The 19992-nt window shown below is 46.1% G+C and overlaps 1 protein-coding gene across 1 annotated transcript; it reads left to right on the forward strand.

Annotated features, from left to right (window-relative positions):
• Positions 1–3583: 3583 nt before the first annotated feature.
• IZUMO1R (IZUMO1 receptor, JUNO) lies at positions 3584–5677 on the forward strand (the record flags this gene model as incomplete). Its single annotated transcript, XM_079789185.1, has 4 exons — positions 3584–3721; positions 4496–4684; positions 5111–5246; positions 5409–5677. The coding sequence occupies 4 exons, from the start codon at positions 3584–3586 to the stop codon at positions 5675–5677; spliced, it is 732 nt and encodes a 243-aa protein (XP_079645311.1).
• Between the last annotated feature and the right edge of the window lie 14315 nt (positions 5678–19992).

Consider the following 19992-nt stretch of genomic DNA (forward strand, 5'->3'; position numbering starts at 1 on the left):
TTGGGATCAGCAGCTTCATCCACAGCCAGCCTTGTTCTATCTGCTTTCAGGCAGAAAACTGATTTCTCTGCAAGACTCAATCACAATAAGGCACAAATGAGTTTTCCTCAAGTGCTGCACCCAGCCTCTCTGGGGGGATGTCACCCTGATGACATCTGAGAGGCAGGCTCCATAATTTTAGTTCATTTCCTACAGCCTTGTTCTAGAGACCGTTAGCAAATCCCTCCCATCCTTCTCCCTTCCATGTGAGGGATGTTTGCCAGAGGACCTGTTTCCCATTCCAGTAATTGCTTCCATGCACATCCACAGCCATCTGACACTTAACGTTCAACCCAAACTCTCTTTCCTCGTCAAGCCTTAGAGTTTCCTGAGTATAGATGACCCTTAGACGACACAGGTTTGGACTGCCCAGGTCCACTTATACACAGATTTTATTCTATAAATATAGTTAGCCCTTCCTATCCTGGATTCAACCAAACACAGATCAGTTGGGGGTAATTTCACACTCCCAACTGCAGATTCCCAAACACACGGAAAAACTGTTTTCCATTCGTGGTTGGTTATACCTGAGGATGTGAAGAGCTGGCTGTAGTTAAATTGTGGGGGAGTCAAAGTTATATGTGGATTTTTGACTGGGGTGTGTGGTGTCAGCTCCTTTAATCACCCCCATGTTGTCCAAAGGTTACCTATATTTGTGAGGACTTGAACAGGGTGTGCACACCTGATTTCCCCTGCAGAGTGGGTGCTCCTGGGAAGAAAGCCACACTGCAGGAGAGCCATTACCACCTGATATCAGACCCTACAATGGAGACTCCTAACTCAGTTTAAGGCAAGGACATGGGAGCCTGGCTGGTAATTGTAAAGACGGGAGGGGAAAAAAGGCCTTTCTTTTTCTTTGCTGTGGTCTTTCACAATTTATGAGAAGCACCTGGTAATTAAACCCCAAGATTGTTAGCTCCTCTGGTTCAAACTGCCCCTCTGTTCAAACTGAGAGACAAGATCAGCTACTTTCAAGGCTACATTCTTGCATACCCCTCCTCCCTGCTATTTTTACAACTCAGAGATAATTAGTAGACAGTTCCCTTTCCCTTCAAACAAGCCTCTTTTGAACTCTTCATAATTTTTGCTCTAAGAATGTTTTAGCAGCTTTGGAAAAATACTAGGACACCTCTCTAGGACATCTGCCCCTGCCCAGACTCTCTCCTGAAGAATTAACAAAGCAACCTCCCTGAAGTCTGCTCAATTTCAGCTCTCAAATCACCCTCCTTTCCTTGTCACCTATCAGCAGCAGCCAAGGCTTTAAAAGGGGGAGCCACTACTGTTCTTTGCCCTTCTATTGATTAGCAATGCACCGGCCCTTTCCCTTTGGGGAAAGTAAAACAAACTTCATCTATCTCCCTTTTTAGTTGTGACTTCTTTTACAGCCCACATGACTGGCCCAAAACCCTAACAATAGCCATCACTGTTCCCAAAATAAAGCCAACACATGCTTCCCAACATACAATCTGATTTAATATTTTTTATTGATTTTTAGAGAGAGAGGAAGTAAGGGAGAGAGAGAGAACCACTGATGTGAGAGCCAAACATCAATTGGCTGCCTCTTGCATGCTCCCCACCTGGGATCAAGCCTGCAACCCTGGGCAGCTGGCCTGACTGGCCATCAAACTGGCAACCTTTTGGTGCAAGAGATGATGCCCAAACAACTGAGCCACATGAGCCAGGGCCTTTCTTTAAAAACAGACTTCACCCGAGACCCAGACAGCATCCACCCTTCCAGAGCTAGAGATCTCCCCCTCACCTGGTTCTTGTGCATCAAAAATGGAGTCGTGTTTACCTGAGTTCAGATTCTAGCTCTGCCACTACTCGGCGGAGCTTGCTTCCCCCCGGTTAAAACAGGAAGAGCATTCACTTTAGGGGTGGTTGTAAGGAGTAAGCCAGACCATATACAACCACATTATCGATAGGCCCTTGGAAACTGCAACGTACGCAAAACGACGGATAAAGAAACCAATTACGACAGGCTAATTGATATAAAACCAGAGTTAAGCTCCTACAGCAACTCATCAATGTTATAATAAAAATGTTTAATGAAGCATTATTTGATGACCTGCTATACTTCACAGGATGATAGTCACTGCCCGCTACGGGAGACCATTACATGGGTTGTGGAGGGACTTTTTGGGTTTTGTTTGTTTTGGCTTTGGTCATACATTTAAATTCCCAAAGCCTCACTTTACTCTGTGTCTCTGTGCTGCTGGGTCTGCTCTCCCACAGGAACCTTAGCTCCTGAGGGCTGAGAGAGGTCACCGTTACTGTTACAACCCAGGTAGTCCATCCCAGGTAACTACGCAGATGAAGGGGCAGGTGGAACAGGGCAGAGAAAGAAAGGCTTCTGAGGAGAACAAGATAGGAATAAAAATCGTTAAGACTTACTCTTGTCGGGCATGATGCCAAGTCATTTTCACGAACTTTCTTTTTCACTTCTTTTTCCCAAAAATCCCATTATAACAGCCTCCTTTATAGGCATGAAAACTGACACCTGGAGAGTTGAACTCATTTTCTCAATGGCGTCCGGCTAGCAAGTAGCAGAGCTGAGAGCAGAATCCGGCGGCTGACTACAGAGCCCAGAATCTCACTCTGTGGGGCCGCTGTTTCTCTGAGAAAGCAAAGCTCTTTCTCAGAAACCCCGGGGCTCCAGCCACAGGAGGGCCCTACCCTAGGTAAGACCATGCTGATGCTGCTTAACTGGAGCCATCTGGAGTTCCGCATCTGCACCTGGACAGTGGGAACTGGAGTGGGTAATAAATGGGCGGGCCGTAGAGTCTCCTCGGCCTCACAATCTCTGGAGGTGGGAGGGAGCGGCTCCTGCTGTGAAAGTAAGTATGAAAAAAAAAAAACAACTAGAAGGGCAGTATCTTTCCTCTTTTTACCTGGTTCTTTAAAAATACTCCATGCTTGAAACTGGTGCTGAGGAGAGAGAGCAGCCTTAGGTTCGGGCCTGGAAGGTGGGGTTGGGTTCTCTACCAGGAATATCTGAGATTCTAAACTCGGGCTAGGCCCGTGGTCGGCAAACTGCGGCTCGCGAGCCACATGCGGCTCTTTGGCCCCTTGAGGGTGGCTCTTCCACAAAATACCACGGCCTGGGCGAGTCTATTTCAAAGAAGTGGTGTTAGAAGAAGTTTAAGCTTAAAAAATTTGGCTCTCAAAAGAAATTTCAATCGTACTGTTGATATTTGGCTCTGTTGGCTAATGAGTTTGCCGACCACGGGGCTAGGCCAAAGCTTTTCAAGTTCACCATGATGGGTCCACTGCCAGTTCCCGCCAGTTCCTCGGGCTGGGCTCTTCCCCTCTCCGGGCTTTAGCTTCTGTGTGTGTGCAGTTGTTGGGGGTGAGTGTCAGACCTCTAAGGCTTATTCCACCTGCCTGACATGTTATGATGCTGCCTCCGATAGAGGTCCTAGGAGCAGCCAGAGCATCATGGTCTCTTGAGAGAGCCTTGAAGCTCACCCCTGGGATAGGGGAGAGAATAGAGCAGATGTCTTCTCTGTCACATGAGCGGGTGGGTCCTCTCTCCGCAGTGGCCATGGAGTGGTGGTGGCAGCTCTTGTTAGGGCTGTGGATAGTCACGCCCATCTGGGCTGGGGACAAGCGGCTCAATGTCTGCATGAAGACCAAGCACCACAAGCCGGAGCCTGGGCCAGAGGACCAGCTCTACGATGAGGTACAGAGGCCAGACCTGGTTCAGGGGTCAGGGAGGGCTGCTTCCGCCAATCAGGGAAGGGGCACAAATGCCAAGATGGTTTCTGAGCCCTCATCGACCCTGACTTGTTTGGTTTCTCAGGTTGGAATTTGGGCAAAGCCCACTGGAGGGACACTATGACCTGTTGAGACCATAATTGCTGAGTGATTGAAAGTTCCTGTCTCTGAGCTGCCTGGCCACTCGGGGAGCAGCGGCAGATGGGGATTCCAGAGGCCCATCATTGGCTCAGCATAGATTCAAACAGACATGGTCCTCCTTCTCTAGCCTTCCTACCAACAGGCCCCGGGGAAACATTTGACTTAAGTGTCTCCTCCCCAAGCTCCTATTGGCAATTGACAGGGATGTGGGAGGAGAAGCAGAGCTGGCATCTACATGGCATTTACAGTGCCCTTCTCAGCTACAGTGCCCTCCCACTCAGTGCAACCCCACATCCCCCCGGGTCTCATGGGGTTCCTCTGCTGCCCCTCAGGAGCTGAGACCCTGGAAGTCACGCTTCTAGGGGAGTGTGGCAGCCGCCCTGTGGCAGGGAGGTCAGTGTGCAGGTGTCCTTGGGTATCAGTATTGACAGATTGTTAGCATTCCTTCTTTACAGGGGGTGCTGGCCTAAAGGCATTGCACCTGCCCAGGTCCTCTTCTAGGGGACACATTTTCCTTTCTACCTTAGATACTCATCAACCCCCTGCCTTTACCCCCCCACCACCCCAAAATTCCCTTTGCTGCTGCTTCCACCTTCAGTGCAGCCCCTGGAAGGACAAAGCCTGCTGCACGACCAACACAAGCTGGGAAGCCCACCTGGAGGAGGCCCTGCTCTACAACTTCAGCATTATTCACTGTGGACTGATGCGGCCCGACTGTCTGAAGCACTTCATCCAGGCCAAGTGCTTCCACCAGTGCTCCCCAAACCTGGGGCCTTGGATCCAGCAGGTGGGAAGACTGGGCTGAGGAGGCGGGAGGCACATCTGCGCAATGCCCTGCTCCTGGGAGTCCCAGGACACTCACAGGAACCGCTAATGCTGTCTCCTGTGGACAAGAGCAGAGTCAGAGGCCGCTGTTGGGAAAGGGATGGAAGGAAGCTGCCTCGGGAGAATGGCCCTGTCGGGAGACGGGTCAGAGGAGAACAGTAGGACGAGGGACTATTTGAGTCCCATCTTCTGTCTGTAGGAACAGAAGCTGTGTAGCCTGGGACAAACTGTTTAATCTCTTAGCCTCGTTGTTCTCATTGGTAAAATACTCCTTAAAGACTTCACAGGAGGGTATGTTCAGATAGTACCTGGCACAAGAGTCCCATTGTAGCCACTGACAGTCTTCAGATTTCGACTGTTCATTTCTTGTCACTGGCTACTCATCCAGGTGGCCCCATGTGAGCAGGAAGAGCGAGTTTTGGACGTGCCACTCTGCCAGGAGGACTGCGTGCAGTGGTGGGCAGACTGCCGCACATCCTTCACTTGCAAATCCAACTGGCTTAGCGGCTGGGACTGGAGTCGGGGTGAGTGGTGCTTGACAGAGCCTGGGGAGGTGGGGGGCAGGGCCCTGGAGGCCCCTGACCTGGGGGGGCAGGTGCCAGCCTTCTACGCTCCCCCAAGGCAAGGATGGGGATGTGAGGTTGGGAATAGTGGGAGGTAAGCTGTCCCTGCCTTAATCCCTACAGGGAGGAGCCGCTGTCCTGCAGGGACCCGCTGCCGACCTTTCCCCTATTACTTCCCCACCCCGGCTGACTTGTGTGAGAAGATTTGGAGCAACTCCTTCAAGGCCAGCCCTGAGCGGAGGAACAGTGGGCGGTGTCTGCAGAAGTGGTTCGAGCCCTCTCAGTGCAACCCCAACGTGGCCGTGGCCCAGTTCTTTGCTAGCCCTGCCCCAGCCTGGGAACTCTCCTATACTCTCATGGCCTTCTCTCTGTCCCTGCTGTTTCTTTCCTGAGAGCCCCTACTTCTCCCTCCCACACTCCCCCGGCTATGGCCAGGCCAGGCCCTGGCAGCCTCCTTCCTCAGTGCTGTCCTGACACAGAGCAGCACAGCCTGGGGGACCGGGGGGCACTGAGGCTGCAGGAGCCGGTGCCTGAGCCTTGCACATTAGTTCTAGACCCCTCCACTGCTCTGCTCTGCCTTCCCCTGCCGGGAAGGCAGCCAGGGGTGGGAACTGACAAGGTCACTCACCCATCCTGCCTTAGGCTGGTGGGCCCTTCACATCCAGTGAACACCAACCACCCTTTCCCTGGCAGAGCCAGTGGGGACAGCCTGGGCTTCCCTCCCACGATGGTGCCTCCACTAGCACAGCAGCTGAGCTTTTCCTCTCTGTGACCCGCCCTGTCCGAGCTCCATGCTCGGGGAGTCAACTGCACCAAGGGGGGGGGGGGGGCGGGGGGCCGGCTTGCCTGCTGTGCTGAGGTCGGAGTTGGCTGTTACTTACTTAGAATGATGACCAACTTCTTTAACGCATACCGGGCCCTCTCATTATACCCTCACACTGCTCTGGTGGGAGTGCTTTCAACGCCCCCTCTTTTCAATAAGTGAGGCACTGTATGAAAGGCCTAAAACCAGGGCGAGGATGGGACCCCCCTGACCACCGGCTCTATTTTGGACACCAGGATTGAAGCAGCTGCCTCAACTGCTTTCAGCTTTTCCCTCAGCACAGCCTGGACCCTTGGAAGCCCGAGTTCTGACCCAGCTTTCCTTTCTGACTTCTGGCAAGTCCTCTCATCTTCATTTAAGACGGTCTGGGCTCCCCTCCCTGCTGAGAGGAATGAGGTAGTTGGACCACATGCTTTTCACTTATAAAAAGGAAATGGGAGAGCCAGTGCCATTGTCTGTGGGGATATAGTCTGTGCTTCTCAGGCAGTTCCATGTCCCAAAGAACAAGACCGCAGAGTCAGAACTGGGCTAGAGCAGGTGTCCCGGGGCAGCCTTCACGTCCCCTTTGTAAGTGGACTGGCAGCCGACTGCCCGCTCAGAACCTTCTGGAGCCTGAAGCCCAGTAGCTTCCCAGCATAGGTGTCGTCTCCCCCCTCAACCTTCTCTTTGATGAAGAGAGGCTTCTAATGCTTCTGCACCTGAGTTGGTTGGCTTTTCTAACAATGACTCATGCTTGCCAGGCACCAGCAAGCCCTGCTCATCAGTTAAACTCCACCCCCATTCCTCCCACGCTCACCTTGCACATGCTCCTCCATGGAGCAAGCCCTGGGCCAGAGGGCACTGGGGTCCTAAAACCAGCAAGAGAGCGCCCTTTCCAAGTGAGTGCTCAGAGTCTGGAGGAGGGGACAGACAGCAGTGGTGGTGGCAAAGCACTTCTCCGGAAGTCTGCAAGAACGAGGGGTGGGGTCCTGGGAAGGCCTCACAAGGGGGTGATGCTTCAGCCCCACCGAAGAAGGGTCACTTCATTGAGAACAGAAAGAAGATGTTACACAAAACCACCTGCGTCCCCAAGGCATGAATTAGATGAAGCAGAACCTTTAGCTGCTCTTAATAAATTGTGGCCTCAAAAACATATGTAAGTAAAATTTCTTAAGCACTGTATGAAGTGTCTGAGGTTGTATGCTTGGTAAGAAAGCTGAGCGTTTAATCACTTTCTTTAGTATTCTTAGGTATAAATATAAAAAAATAGCCTGGCTGGTGTGGGTCAGTGGTTGAGCGCTGACCTATGAACCAGGAGGTCACTGTTCAATTCCCGGTCAAGGCACATTCTGGATTGCAGGCTCGATCCCCAGTGTGGGGCATGCAGGAGGCAGCTGATCAATGATTCTCTCATCATCGATGTTTCTATCTCTCTCTCTTCCTTCATCTCTGAAATCAGTAAAAATATATTTTAAAAAATAGTCAAAGGATGGTTAAAATTGAGACAAAACCAGAGTAGTTCTGGGAGCCCTAATAACTGTTCCTATTTATTGATCACTTACTCTGAGCCTGGGCTCTGCTATGCTCCTACCATGCATTATTAGCTCGCTGGAGCCTCACAAAAGCCTTGAGATACACTCCTGCACGCCCATTTTCCAAATTAGGACAGAAGCCTATGTAAGTTTGAAACCAAGTAAGCCTGACCCCACGCTCCCAGCTCCGAAGGCTTACACCAGACATCCTGGTAAGCTGCTGGATGGGGCTGACGTTGAGTGGGGCGAAGGGAAAGGAGGCTGGCTCAAGGCCGGTCATGGTCAGGAAAGAGCTCGCTCCCCATCTGTGGTTGGAAGGGGTGATGGATTTTAAGCAGTGGAATGAAACTTTCAGATTTGCAGTTAAATTATTTTTTTCATCAGTGACCCAGGCACATGACTAAAATACTCAAAGGATCTCTAATACAGAGCAACAGAGCCTCAGCCAGCCAGCCCCTTGGGCTCAGGGCCCCTGCCCAGAGGCACCCACTCTTAACCATATCTGGACTTAGCTTTGCAAAAGTTGCAAAAGGGGGCTTGATTTTCTCTCTCTCTCTCTCTCTCTCTCTCTCTCTCTCTCTCTCTCTCTCTCTCTTCTGTTAGAGTTTCTCAACTTAATCTTCCTATCTTTTTAATTTGGGCAATCCCCTTTTAATTTCCAGGAGCCTTTTTATTTTTCATTCCCTTATTGTTTTCAGTTTTATGAATATCTTCTAAAATCTCACTGAAGATCTAATTAGATTTTTTTTTTTAAAGCTTGTTTCTAGTCTCTGAATGACCTGTCTCCTCCAAGGTCAATCTGTTCTGTTTATCTTGATCTTCTGGGGGCTGCTGGTTTTCTCTGTGTCTGGTGACCTTGGCCATGAGTCCATATTTATGAGTGAGGACTGGGTTGATTTTCCTATTTAGCTGCTATAGGAGTCCTCCATGGTTATATATGTGGGTTCTCTCCCCTGACTAACAAAACTGATGAGTTCTGTAGGGCTTGTTGGCTAGAAGACTTTGCTTCAGATTATGGAAATAAATGAAGACCAGCCAAATGAGAACAAGCAAAAGCTGTTTACTCAGAGCTTCCCTAACAAGAGAGTCTCAGCTACCATTACGTGTGTTTTGGCAGAGACTCAGGCAGAGTCAGGGGGAAAGCTTTTTTAGTGAGGCTGTTGGCATGGGGAAGCTGTAGACAGGTTAACCAGTAGCGGACATCCTATGTGATTGATGAGAGGTGCATTTTTGGCTTTCTCTAGTTGGTCCTCAGTTGGAAGCCAAGATTAAAAATTAGGGCAGCTGTCAGTTATTAATCAAGTCTTGGCTGTTTGGGACTAATTGTTAGGGTTATTGTTTTGCTTCTTGGGCTGGTTGCTAGAGATACTGGCCTAACTTCCTGTAAGTCTGACCTTTAAATAGCAGGCTGGCTTTCTGGGCTGATTACTGCAGATAATGGGTTAGAATTATATATATCAGGCCATTGTGCACTGTATACATAGTCTCTCAAGACTGAGTTGGCAGGAGCTACATTGGAGTGCAGAGCCCTCAAATGCTGGAACAAATATGATTCCCTCTGAGGTGCCAGCACCATGCATTTAACCACATGTGAAACTCCAGCACTATCCAGAATTTAATGTTTTTAGAGAAGACTTCGTCCGAGTTCCCCCTACCTAGGGGTTCAAGTTGGGTTGCCTGAGCTGTAGACGTGGGCAGAGGACACAGGGGCGGGCACCTGTACACGTTCTCTTTCTGTCCTCCATGCCTGCTAACTCTGAGCCTTCTTCCGCTGCAGCTGCCTCCTCCACTTCCTCTGGCCACCTCTGTTCCCTTCGGTGTGTTTTTATACACTTTCCATCTTCAAAATATTTATTGAACTCTCTTGCTCACTGGTGTTTTCCTTCACACTCTTTTAGTAAAGGAACACTTAGAGAAATAAATATTTAGTGGGATCCCAGGTAATAAATATTGTAGTGGGATCCCAGGTATTCATGCTACCTACTCTAACCAGCAGCTGCAGATTTTTAAAAAGATGTCGTTGTTATCTGAAGAGCAGATTAAAAGAGGGCCAAACAGGAGACACAAAGGCTGAGGACAATGTGTAGGATGAATTTGCAGGAGGGAAATGAAATAGAAACGCAGGTGATAGAAACCTAATTGTGAGAAATGCTCTAGGAGGAAGTCGGACTGCAGGGGAGACAGACCAGAAAGGGACAGATTCAGAAACTGTTAGGAAGACAGAGCCCATAGAAATTTGAACCATAACTTTGAATACAGTGCCACAAAATACAGTAAGTCCTCATTTAATGTCATTGTTGGCTTCTTAGAAACTGTGACTTTAAGCAAAAAGGTTTATAGCAAAAGGAATTTTACCCTAGGCTAATTGATATGAGTTAAGTTCCTGCAACATACTTCTGGTTACAAAAACATTACTAAAATTCTCAATAAAGACCCAATACACTTCTAACATTAAACATTGAAATAAATGTGAACTATATATACATTAAAGAAAGAGTTATAAAAACAAGTAAGATCATTATTTTCCAAGTCTGCTTATTTCACTTCAGGGTCCGGGATGACCGGAGCCTATGTGGCAGCTCAGGGCGCCAGCGGGAATCCACCCTGGATAGGCTGCCCTACCATCCCAGGGCACACCCACACACACACACTCAGGCTGGGATGATTAGGCATGCTGATTCACCTAATGGGTTCATGTGTGGGATGGGGAGGAAACCAGAGTCCTCAGAGAATGCCCACAGACAGTGGCCCTGATGTGAATTGTTTTCTTTGTCTGTGTCATCAACATAACAAAACCGGAGGCCTGGTGCACGAAAGTCATTCACAGGTAGGGCCCCTAGGCCTGGCCGGCTATCAGGGCCGATCTGTGGGGCAACCAGCAGGGCAATCGGGGCTGGGGGGGGGGGGGGGGGGGAAGCGGGTGCTGGCACCCGCCTTGGCTGGCCTGGGGCCTGAGGGCTGGGGGCAGCTCCTGAATTGAGCGTCTGCCCTCTGGTGGTCAGTGCACGTCATAGCTACCGGTCATTCCACTGTTCGTTTGATTTGCATATTAGGCTTTTATTATATAGGATGTTGAACAAGACAACATTATTTGAAGACGTGTTGTAAGTATAAGATAAAATGGGGAGAGAGAACTAGCACAAGGACACAACAACCTTGGACACCTCAACTCCAAAGCTCCCATTTGGAAGAGGTCCTTTCTCCAGTCTACATTGTACCAGGTCTTGGTTGGGGGCAGGAGGCAGTGGTTAGGGGGTGAAGGGCATTCCTTCTACTGGATGCAACCCAGGCACTTTCCCACTATGGGAACATCAAACCCTGTTCCTGTTCTTCCTCAGAGAATGCTGGGAAGTGTGGAGTAGCAGGTGAAAAAGAAAGACAAAATGGCCCGCTTTTGTATGCATCCCTTGCTTTACGACCCCTTTCTGAGTCACTTTCTTCAGTAAGACCCCTCTTCAGTAAGAGGGCAGAAGCTGCTACAGCCCTCATGCACTGGAATCTTGTTCCCAGACCATCTCTGCTGAGCACCCCTCCCGCTCCTCCTTCACCATGTTCCTGCCCACTCCTTTCCCTAACCCCCCAACTTACTCCCACCACAAAAATGAATGCTTTCTTTGGTACTACTGCCCACTGTCCCATCGCTTCTGCTATGGGGGACCCAGTTTTGGAGATTATTTTGGTGTCCAGGGCTGGTGTCTTTTGGATTGGATCACACTCCCCAACTCCAGCTCTGGTGACAGCTTGACTGTCCAGTCTCATCTCGCATCTCAAGGGGGCAGTATTCCTGCCAACAAAACCAATCACCCGTTTTTAATTTTCAATCCTTCCCTCTGTTCTTCTCACACCCATCCTCAGATTTACCCTCCTACAGAATCAGAAATCACATTAGTAGTACTTTTGCTACAAATTAACTAAACAGAAAAATCTGGAGGAAGAGAGAGGACCTCCTGGGAGGAGAGGCTGCTGATGGGCGTGGAGATGCTGGTGGGATGTCAGCATGGAGATTTCCATCAAACAACTGACTTGGAGTGTGTGAGAGAGGTCAGGGCTAGAGATAAGAACTTTGGAATCATTTTCCTGGAAGTGTTATTTGGACTTGTGGAAGTAGAAGAGTTTTCTAAGAAAAATTACAGAGGGAAATGGAAAGATTATGAAGAGTCTCTAACTTACCTACAATTAGGAGGTGACCGGGGAAATGGAGCTGGTGAAGAGACAGAGAAGCAGAAGCGAGGGTAGAATAGAAATAAAAAGAACTGTATCCCAGATGGACAATGTCAAATTCTGAGTTGCCATCCATATATTAATCCATAAATAACTACGGAGTTCTTACTCTGTCCTAGACATTGTGCTGGTCCTCGGGACTGACAAACTGAATGAAAAACAAAAAAGAAAAATGACTAGACTGTGTATAAAAATAAGGCTCTGTCCCATAATCTGTAGGAACCCAACCTACTATCTACAATAACAAGACCAAGAAGTCAAACTACTTATCTATAGCAACCAGTCCACGAAGCAAATAACTCCTCTAATAATCAGCCCCAAATGGCCAGGACTTGATTAAGAACGGCCAGCTTCTCCATTGTTGGCCCCCTGTTTCCAACTTAGGACCAACTGGAGAAAGGCAAATATTCATTTCTAACCAATCTCATGCAATACCTCATTTCTAGTTAGTCCACCTACAGCTTCCTCATGCTGACAGCCTCTGATGGGTGCACACCGGAAGCTTCCTCTTTTTTCCATTCATCTGCCTGCCCTGAGGCTGCCAACATTCAAGTGACAATGGATGGCTCCGTTGCAAGTTCTGAATAGCCTTTGCATGTTCTCATTTGGTTGGTCTTTATTTCCACAGGTATAATAATGAGCGAGATAAACATGGTTCCCGGCCCCAGAGAGCTTAATAGAGTAAAAGGGCACACAATGGAAATATAAGTAAATAATTAAAATTAAAATAGCTTCAAATGTGACAATTGTTAAGAGGGAGAAATATAAGGGCCTCAGAGAGGGGTGGGGGAAGTGGCTAATTTAGATGAGATAGATACTTCAAAGAAGTAGGCAGCGTGAGGGACCACTTTGAGGATCAGGGGCCATGTTTGTAGGGTAAATGGAAAGTGCTAGTGGAGGTAAAGTTAAAAGAGAAAAGAAGGGCTGACAGGATGAGTTCAAGATGGGTGGCTGATCAAGTGTAGGAACACAAAGATTGACCTTGGCAATGAGGAAAGATAAGAGGAGAAGAGGTGGGGGGGGGAAGCAATCTCAAAATTAAAATGCTTCCAATAGAAACCACTGAATCAACATTAGGGCTTTGCCACCTGCAGGGAGTTTGGGAGCTGAAACAACGGGGCTGGTGGGAGCATTCTGGCCCAAGTGTGTGGCCTGGGCAGCTGCTCCCCACCTTTGGCTTTCCAAATGCACAGCCCAGGCAGCTTGTCTATCCTGAGTTAAATGGTTAGTGTAAACTTCCCAAAGATCAAAATCGACCCAAGGGTGAGATAAAAAACACACACACACAGAGACAAGATTATTTTCAGGGCCAGTAGAGTTTAGGAAGAGAGAGGTTAAGACTTGGCACCAGCAATGAAAAAGCAAACATTTTAAATTCATCTCGGCCTTTTCTGAGCTCTGCGTCTGTCTACAGAGACAAGCTTCCAATCCCAAAGCAGCCACTGATGGTGAAGCTGCTAAGGTCACGCTCCATGACTCCAGCTTCAGAGAAGAAGAACCTAGACTTTATTGGGCTGTGCTTCCTTTAATTCAAAGGTGAGCTTTGGAAGGAAAGAGCAATTTTCCCTGGGGTGGATACTGGCACCTTAGCAGACAGCTCCAGGAAGGCAGATCACAGATGGGAACCAAGAGAGGCAGCCAGAAGGGGCCCATTTCTAACTTTCCATTAAATTTAGAGATTGCCCTCTGTAGACATAAATGTGTTTTGTTTTTTTTCTTTTCCCTCCAGGAGCATCAAAGTACACAAAGACACTAAAAGCTATATGTTGCTAAATTTTCATTTTAGGCAAGAGGTTCTTAACCCATTTTCTAAAACTAAGATAAGGATATTTGTCTTGCACATGATTTAATTTTTTTCAAGAACTGAAAAATTAATGATTTGTGAGAGTAATGAGTGAGATGAAAATGTGGCTGAATAGTTTCATGATTTTGGTAAGAACTTTTTATTTATCTTTTAAAATACATTTTATTGATTTTCTTACAGAGAGGAAGGGAGCGGGATAGAGAGTTTGAAACATTGATGAGAGAGAAACATCAATCAGATGCCTCCTGTACACCCCCTATTGGGGATGTGCCCGAAACCAAGGTACATGCCCTTGACCAGAATCGAACCTGGGACCCTTGAGTCCTCAGGCCGGCGCTCTATCCACTGAGCCAAACCAGTTAGGGTGGTAAGAATGTTTTAAAGTCAGTATTTTTATAAAGTAAAAACAAAAAACAAAAAAACATTTAGCAGTATTTTTTTAAAGCAAGAAATAAAACCAAGGAAAGGGGATTTTAAAAAATACTATAAACAAAGTTAAAAGACTTTAAAATAGGGGGAAATATCTCCAATACATACATATAGATGTTAATATTCTTAACACAAGATTTTAAAAAAATCAATAGTAAAAATATGACTGCCCCAATTGAAGTATGAGCAAAGGATTTACATAGGTAATAAAGTCTAAACTCCTTACCATGGCCTTATAGATTCCATTTATGTCACTGCCACTCTTCTGACCTCAGCTCCGAAGACTTTCCTTTCCTGCTTACCACTCTCCAGACATATGGGATTTCTTCTAGTTCTCAAATAAACTAAGCTCATTCCTGCCTTAGAACATTAGCATTTGCTGTTTCCTATGCCTGTGATGTTTTTGCCCCATATTTTTGCACAACTAGCTCTTTCTCATAATTTGGATGTTAATTCAAATATCACATCTTCAGAGTAGCCTTCTGCAATTACCCAATATAGAGAAGTTCTCATCCCAAGTTGTACTCCATGACATCATCTTGCCTTATTTTTTTATATCGTGTATTATCATCTGAAATTATGTGTGTATATGTGTATATCCTGCTCTATTTCCTCCCATTCCCATTAGAAAGCAAGTTTCAAGAAGGAAGAGACTCATATCTCTTATTTATTGCTCTATCCCCAGCACATAGAACACATCCTGATGCACAGCAGGAGCTCAAATGAATAAAGAAAATTGAGAAAATATGATCAATAAATGTAAACAAAGGTTTGATTCCATGGTTAAGAAAAATGGAAATTAAAACAATGAGGAACTTTTTTAACCAATTAGATTGGCAATGATAAAAGAATATGCTGGTGGGGATGTAAATTGGTCCACAGTTTGTAAAGGTAAATTGGAAATATGTGTCAAAATTTAAATTTTTCAAATTTTTTAAACTCACAATTCTATTTCTATAAACAGACCTAAGAAAACATCACTTCTACTTCAGATCAAAATGATAAACTCAGAGATCCAAGAATCTCAATGAATTCCCAGCACAAGAAACATGAAGACAACACCAAAACAAATCATAATAAAATTACTCAAAATCTTGGATAAAGAGAAAAATGTTAAAGCAGCCAGAGGAAAAAGGATTCAGTATATTCAGAGGCACAAAATTAAGGATGACAGCATATTTCTCACAGGAAACAATGTAAGTGAGGTAAGAGTGGAACAACATCCTTAAAATACTAAAAAAAAAAAAAAAAAAATGTCATCCTATAATTATATATATGGAAAATATATCTGTTTTGGGATAAATTGTGCCCCACCAACCACCAAATTCATATGTTGAAGCCCTAACCTCCCAGTAGTTCATAATATGAATGTATTTGGAGAAATGGCTCTGAAGAAGCCATTAAGATAAAATGAGGTCACATGGGGGGACACTAATCAAGTATGACTGATATCCTCATAAGAAGAAGAGATTAGAACACAGGTACAGTTTGAGGAATGACTATATGAAGACATAGTGAGAAGGAGGCCATCTACAAACCAAAGAGAGAGGCCTCAGAAGAAACCTAACCTTCCAACACCTTGATCTTGGACTTCTAGCCTTATGAAATGAGGCAAAATAAATGTCTGTTGTTTAAGACATTTAGTATGTGGTACTTTGTTAAGGCAGCCCTAGAAAACTAATACAATCTCTTTTACAAATGAAGACAATGCCCAGCCGGTGTAGCTCACTGTTTGCGCACTGACCCAGGAACCAAGAGACCACCAGTTCAATTCCTGGTCAGGGCACATGCCCAGGTTACAAGCTTGATCCCCAGGTGGGGGACATGCAGGAGGCAGCTGATTGATGATGCTTCTCTCTCATTGATGTTTCTATCTCTCTATCCCTCTCCCTTCCACTCTTTCTAAAAAATCAATAAAATAAAATAAAGAATTTTTAAATGAAGACAAAGTAAATATTTTCTTTTAGATATACAAAAGTGTGAAAGAATTCATAACTTGCAGACCTGCACAATAAGAAATGTTAAACAGGCCAGGGTGGGGGGAAGAGGGAAGCGGGCTGGAAGAGGTTAATGGGGAGAAAAGGAGGACCTATGTAATAGTTTCAACAATAAAGGTTTAAAATAAATATATAAATATATAAATATATAAATATATAAATAAATATTAAACAGGTAGAAGGAAAAATGATAGATTGAAATGTTGATCCAAACAGAGTAATAAGGAAGATTGGAAAGATTAACTGCATGAGTAGATATAAAAAAAGCTTTAAACATTATTTAAATGTCTTTTAAAAATTATTGACTATTTAAACAAAGTAATAACAGTGTAGGGTGGGTTTATAACATATGTAAAAGTAACATGTATGACAATAATAGTATAAATGGGGGGAGGGAAGGCCTATTAGAAAAGAAGAAAAGTCTCAAATCAGTGACTTCAGCTTCTGCTTTAAGAAATTATTTTTAGGCCTTGAAGACACCATCGCCCTGGAGCCACCTGTGTCCTGCCATAGTGAACTCTACTATATTCTTCAACATCAATGTCAGTGGCAAGCCCTTGGACCGCCTCTCCTTTGAGAATTTTTTTTCAAAACTCCAAAGACAACAGAAAACTTTTGTGCTCTGAGCACTAGGGAGAAAGAATTTGGTTATAAAGATTCCTGCTTTCGCCCTACCTGGTTTGACTCAGTGGATAGAGCATTGGCCTGCGGGCTGAAGGGTCCCGGGTTCGATTCTGGTCAAGGGCACATGCCCAGGTTGCAGGCTCGATTCCCAGTAGGGGGCATGTAGGAGGCAGCCAATCAATGATTTTTCTCTCATCATTGATGTTTCTATCTCTCTCTCCCTCTCCCTTCCTCTCTGAAATAATAATAAATAAATAAATCCCTTGAAAGACACAAATTATCAAAATTCAAGGAGAAAAAGATAATCTGAGTAGCCCTATATCTATTAAAAAATAAATTTGTAGTTAAAAAAACATCCCCACAAAGGATACTTTAGGTCCAAATAGTTTCACTGATGAAAAGTTTAAAGAAGAAATAACATCAACTCTACACAAACTCTTTCAGAAACTTGAAGATGCAGGGACATTTAGAACAGCTTGGCCTCACAGATGTCCAGTAGTAGGCAGCAAAACACATGTACGTGGAGCAAGAGGGTGCCATGAAAATAAATGAAGACCACCTAAATGAGAAGGAAAAACCAGAAACTATTTAGAGCTTGCTATAACAAGAGAATCAGCCACCATCACTTGCCATTTGGCAGAGATTCAAAGGCAAGCAGGGAGTAGAAAAGTTTTATAATTAAAAAAAAAAAAAAGTGTGGGGATAGCTTCAGGCATGCTCTGATTAGAGTTTCTTGGCTGGGGAAGCTGGAAACCAGATAATTGAAATGGAGCATATATTAGGTAATTGATTTGGGAGAGCACATTTGACTCATTGTGTTTGGTTCTGAGTTGAAAGTAGGGGCAAAAAATAAGGAAGCCGGCAGTCACTGTCCAAGTCCTGACCATTCCGGGACAATTGCTGCAGAGATTGTATTTCGATCGCTGGACTGGTTTTGAAGAGTTCTCCTATAATATATGGTCTGGCCATTGTGTGTGTAGTCAGTCTCTCTGTGCTTAACCACCTTGCTTGGTCTGTCCTTCCTGCGCTATTCTGGGGCCACCCACAGGAGGCAGGATTTATGTCCCCACATCCTAGACCAGTGGTCGGCAAACTCATTAGCCAACAGAGCCAAATATCAACAGTACAACGATTGAAATTTCTTTGGAGAGCCGAAAACCGACTTCTGCGCATGGGCCACGAAGTTTCAATCACACTGTACGTGCGCGCCCGCACGTGGTATTTTGTGGAAGAGCCACACTCAAGGGGCCAAAGAGCCGCAGGTGGCTCGAGAGCCGCAGTTTGCCGACCACTGTCCTAGACCTTCATGGAGGACTCCCATGATCAGCTTTGTATGGTTATTTATTGCTACATAATCAATTACCCCCCACATTTAGTGACTTTAAGACAGCATTTAGTGTCACAGTTCCTGTGGGTTGGTCCAATTCAACACTGTCACTTCCACGCCCATGCCTTCCGGCTTCCAGCATGGGGATGCTTCCTTGGTGGCCGGCGGCCTTTGCCTTGCCTCTGTGCTCCAGTTCCTCACTCATTTTGAACTGCCTCAGGCAGGACGGGGAAGAAGAGGGGGGAGGGAAGGAGAAGGGAAAGGGGAGGGGAGGGGAGGGGAGGGGAGGGGAGGAGAGGGGAGGGAAGGGAAGGGGAGGGGAGGGGAGGAAAGAAAATACTTTTTGAGCACTTGTATATGTCAGGAGTGTCCTAAATGTTTTCTCCATGTTAGCTCATAAAGGTCCTCCTTAGCCTGTGTCTGCTTTAGGCAATCCTCCCCGCCACGTTCACACACACACCAGGCCAGTAAACTCAAGTTGCCCCCACCTACTCGGGATCCACAGAGGAGGTCGTTTGGAGTCTAAGGGAGCCTGCACAGTGCACACTTTTGCTGGTACATGATTATTATTCATAAATAACTTCTAGAATGCAAGCTGATTGACCCATACACCATTGCTAGCTCCTGGGCCTTCCATTTTTTATCTGTAAAAACTGAGAGTGGAAAAGCAAACATTGTGTTGGGTTTACAGACGCTTGAATTTTCTATTTCTTAGATAGCCACAAAGCATTTGGGAATATGCTATGAAAAGTCTCAGGTCCACCTTAAAGAAGGAAACTTTTACAAAATAAAAAGTGTTTATTAACACTTTTTATTAACAAATCCTTCTCATGATACAATCTTCTGCAACATACCAGCAAGCCCACACTTTCCCTGATCCAACCACAAATACAGCCCCATCCCATAGCAAACCCAAGGGGCCAACACGGAGACTTCTGATAGTTTGGCTGTTGAAGGGTTTTTTGTCTGCTTTCCAGAGTATTCAGATAAATGCTTTGCGTCTCCAACTATCCCAACTTCCTGGCATCTACCAGAGTAAATTCAACACTGGAAACAATTTCCTACCAGGAAGGCCATAAAACACTGCCAATAAGAGGAAATACAGAATGTAACAAAGCAAGGTAATTACATAAACAACTTTAAGAGCTGTTTGGCCTTGGGGAAAATGTGACTGACTCATCCAATCTACAACATCACTTGTTATAATACAGAACACAAGCAGAGAGTAATATTGTTCTAAATCCCCCCCCCTTATTTTTTTTTTTCCTTTAGGACCATATAAACCTCTTGTGTTGGGAATAAGCTTTTGTAAAGATAATGTGGAATGACATCAGAGGAATAGTGGCGTGAGTGACCCCCCTAATTTCTCCCCTTGGTGTTTCAATTATTTGAACAGCTATAATTTTAAAAAAAGGATTCCCTGCTGAACGAATTGAAACATCTAAAGGTGGGCAAATGGTAACAAACCAGGGAGGCGAGAAGGAAGAAGAGCTCAAAGGAGCCATAGATTCAGCCCTGCAACCTGGAGAGGGGATGAATCAGGTTGTAGATGGCACTCCCTTCAGCCGAGAAGAGCAAGGAGATTTAGTGAGCATTACGGCAGGAGTGAGCGGTACAAGCTGTGGCTGAGCCCAGTGACCAGGGCAGGGATGAAGCACAGAGAGGCGGCCATGGTTGTCTGGCAATCAGCATGTCAGAGAGAGACACAAAGCCCTAGAGCCTGGCTGCCTCCCCTCAATCTCCCTGAGCTCGCCTCTCCTCACCCTTCAGATAGGGTTGCAGAACACATTATCTGCAAACCTGAGAATTGTTACAGAAACACCTTTTCCCTGAGTAAAGGGCACACTCTATGACTAATCCCAGGGTTGGGTAGAGGTACAGGGGGAATGCCATGGAGGTCCACCAGTCGACATTGCTGTGAGGGCAAAGCAACAAAGGAGGCAGCCAGGTTCCCTCAGCTCACCCCACCCC

Source organism: Cnephaeus nilssonii (genome assembly GCF_951640355.1).
Source record: "Cnephaeus nilssonii genome assembly, chromosome: 13".
Taxonomy (NCBI): Eukaryota; Metazoa; Chordata; class Mammalia; order Chiroptera; family Vespertilionidae; genus Cnephaeus; species Cnephaeus nilssonii.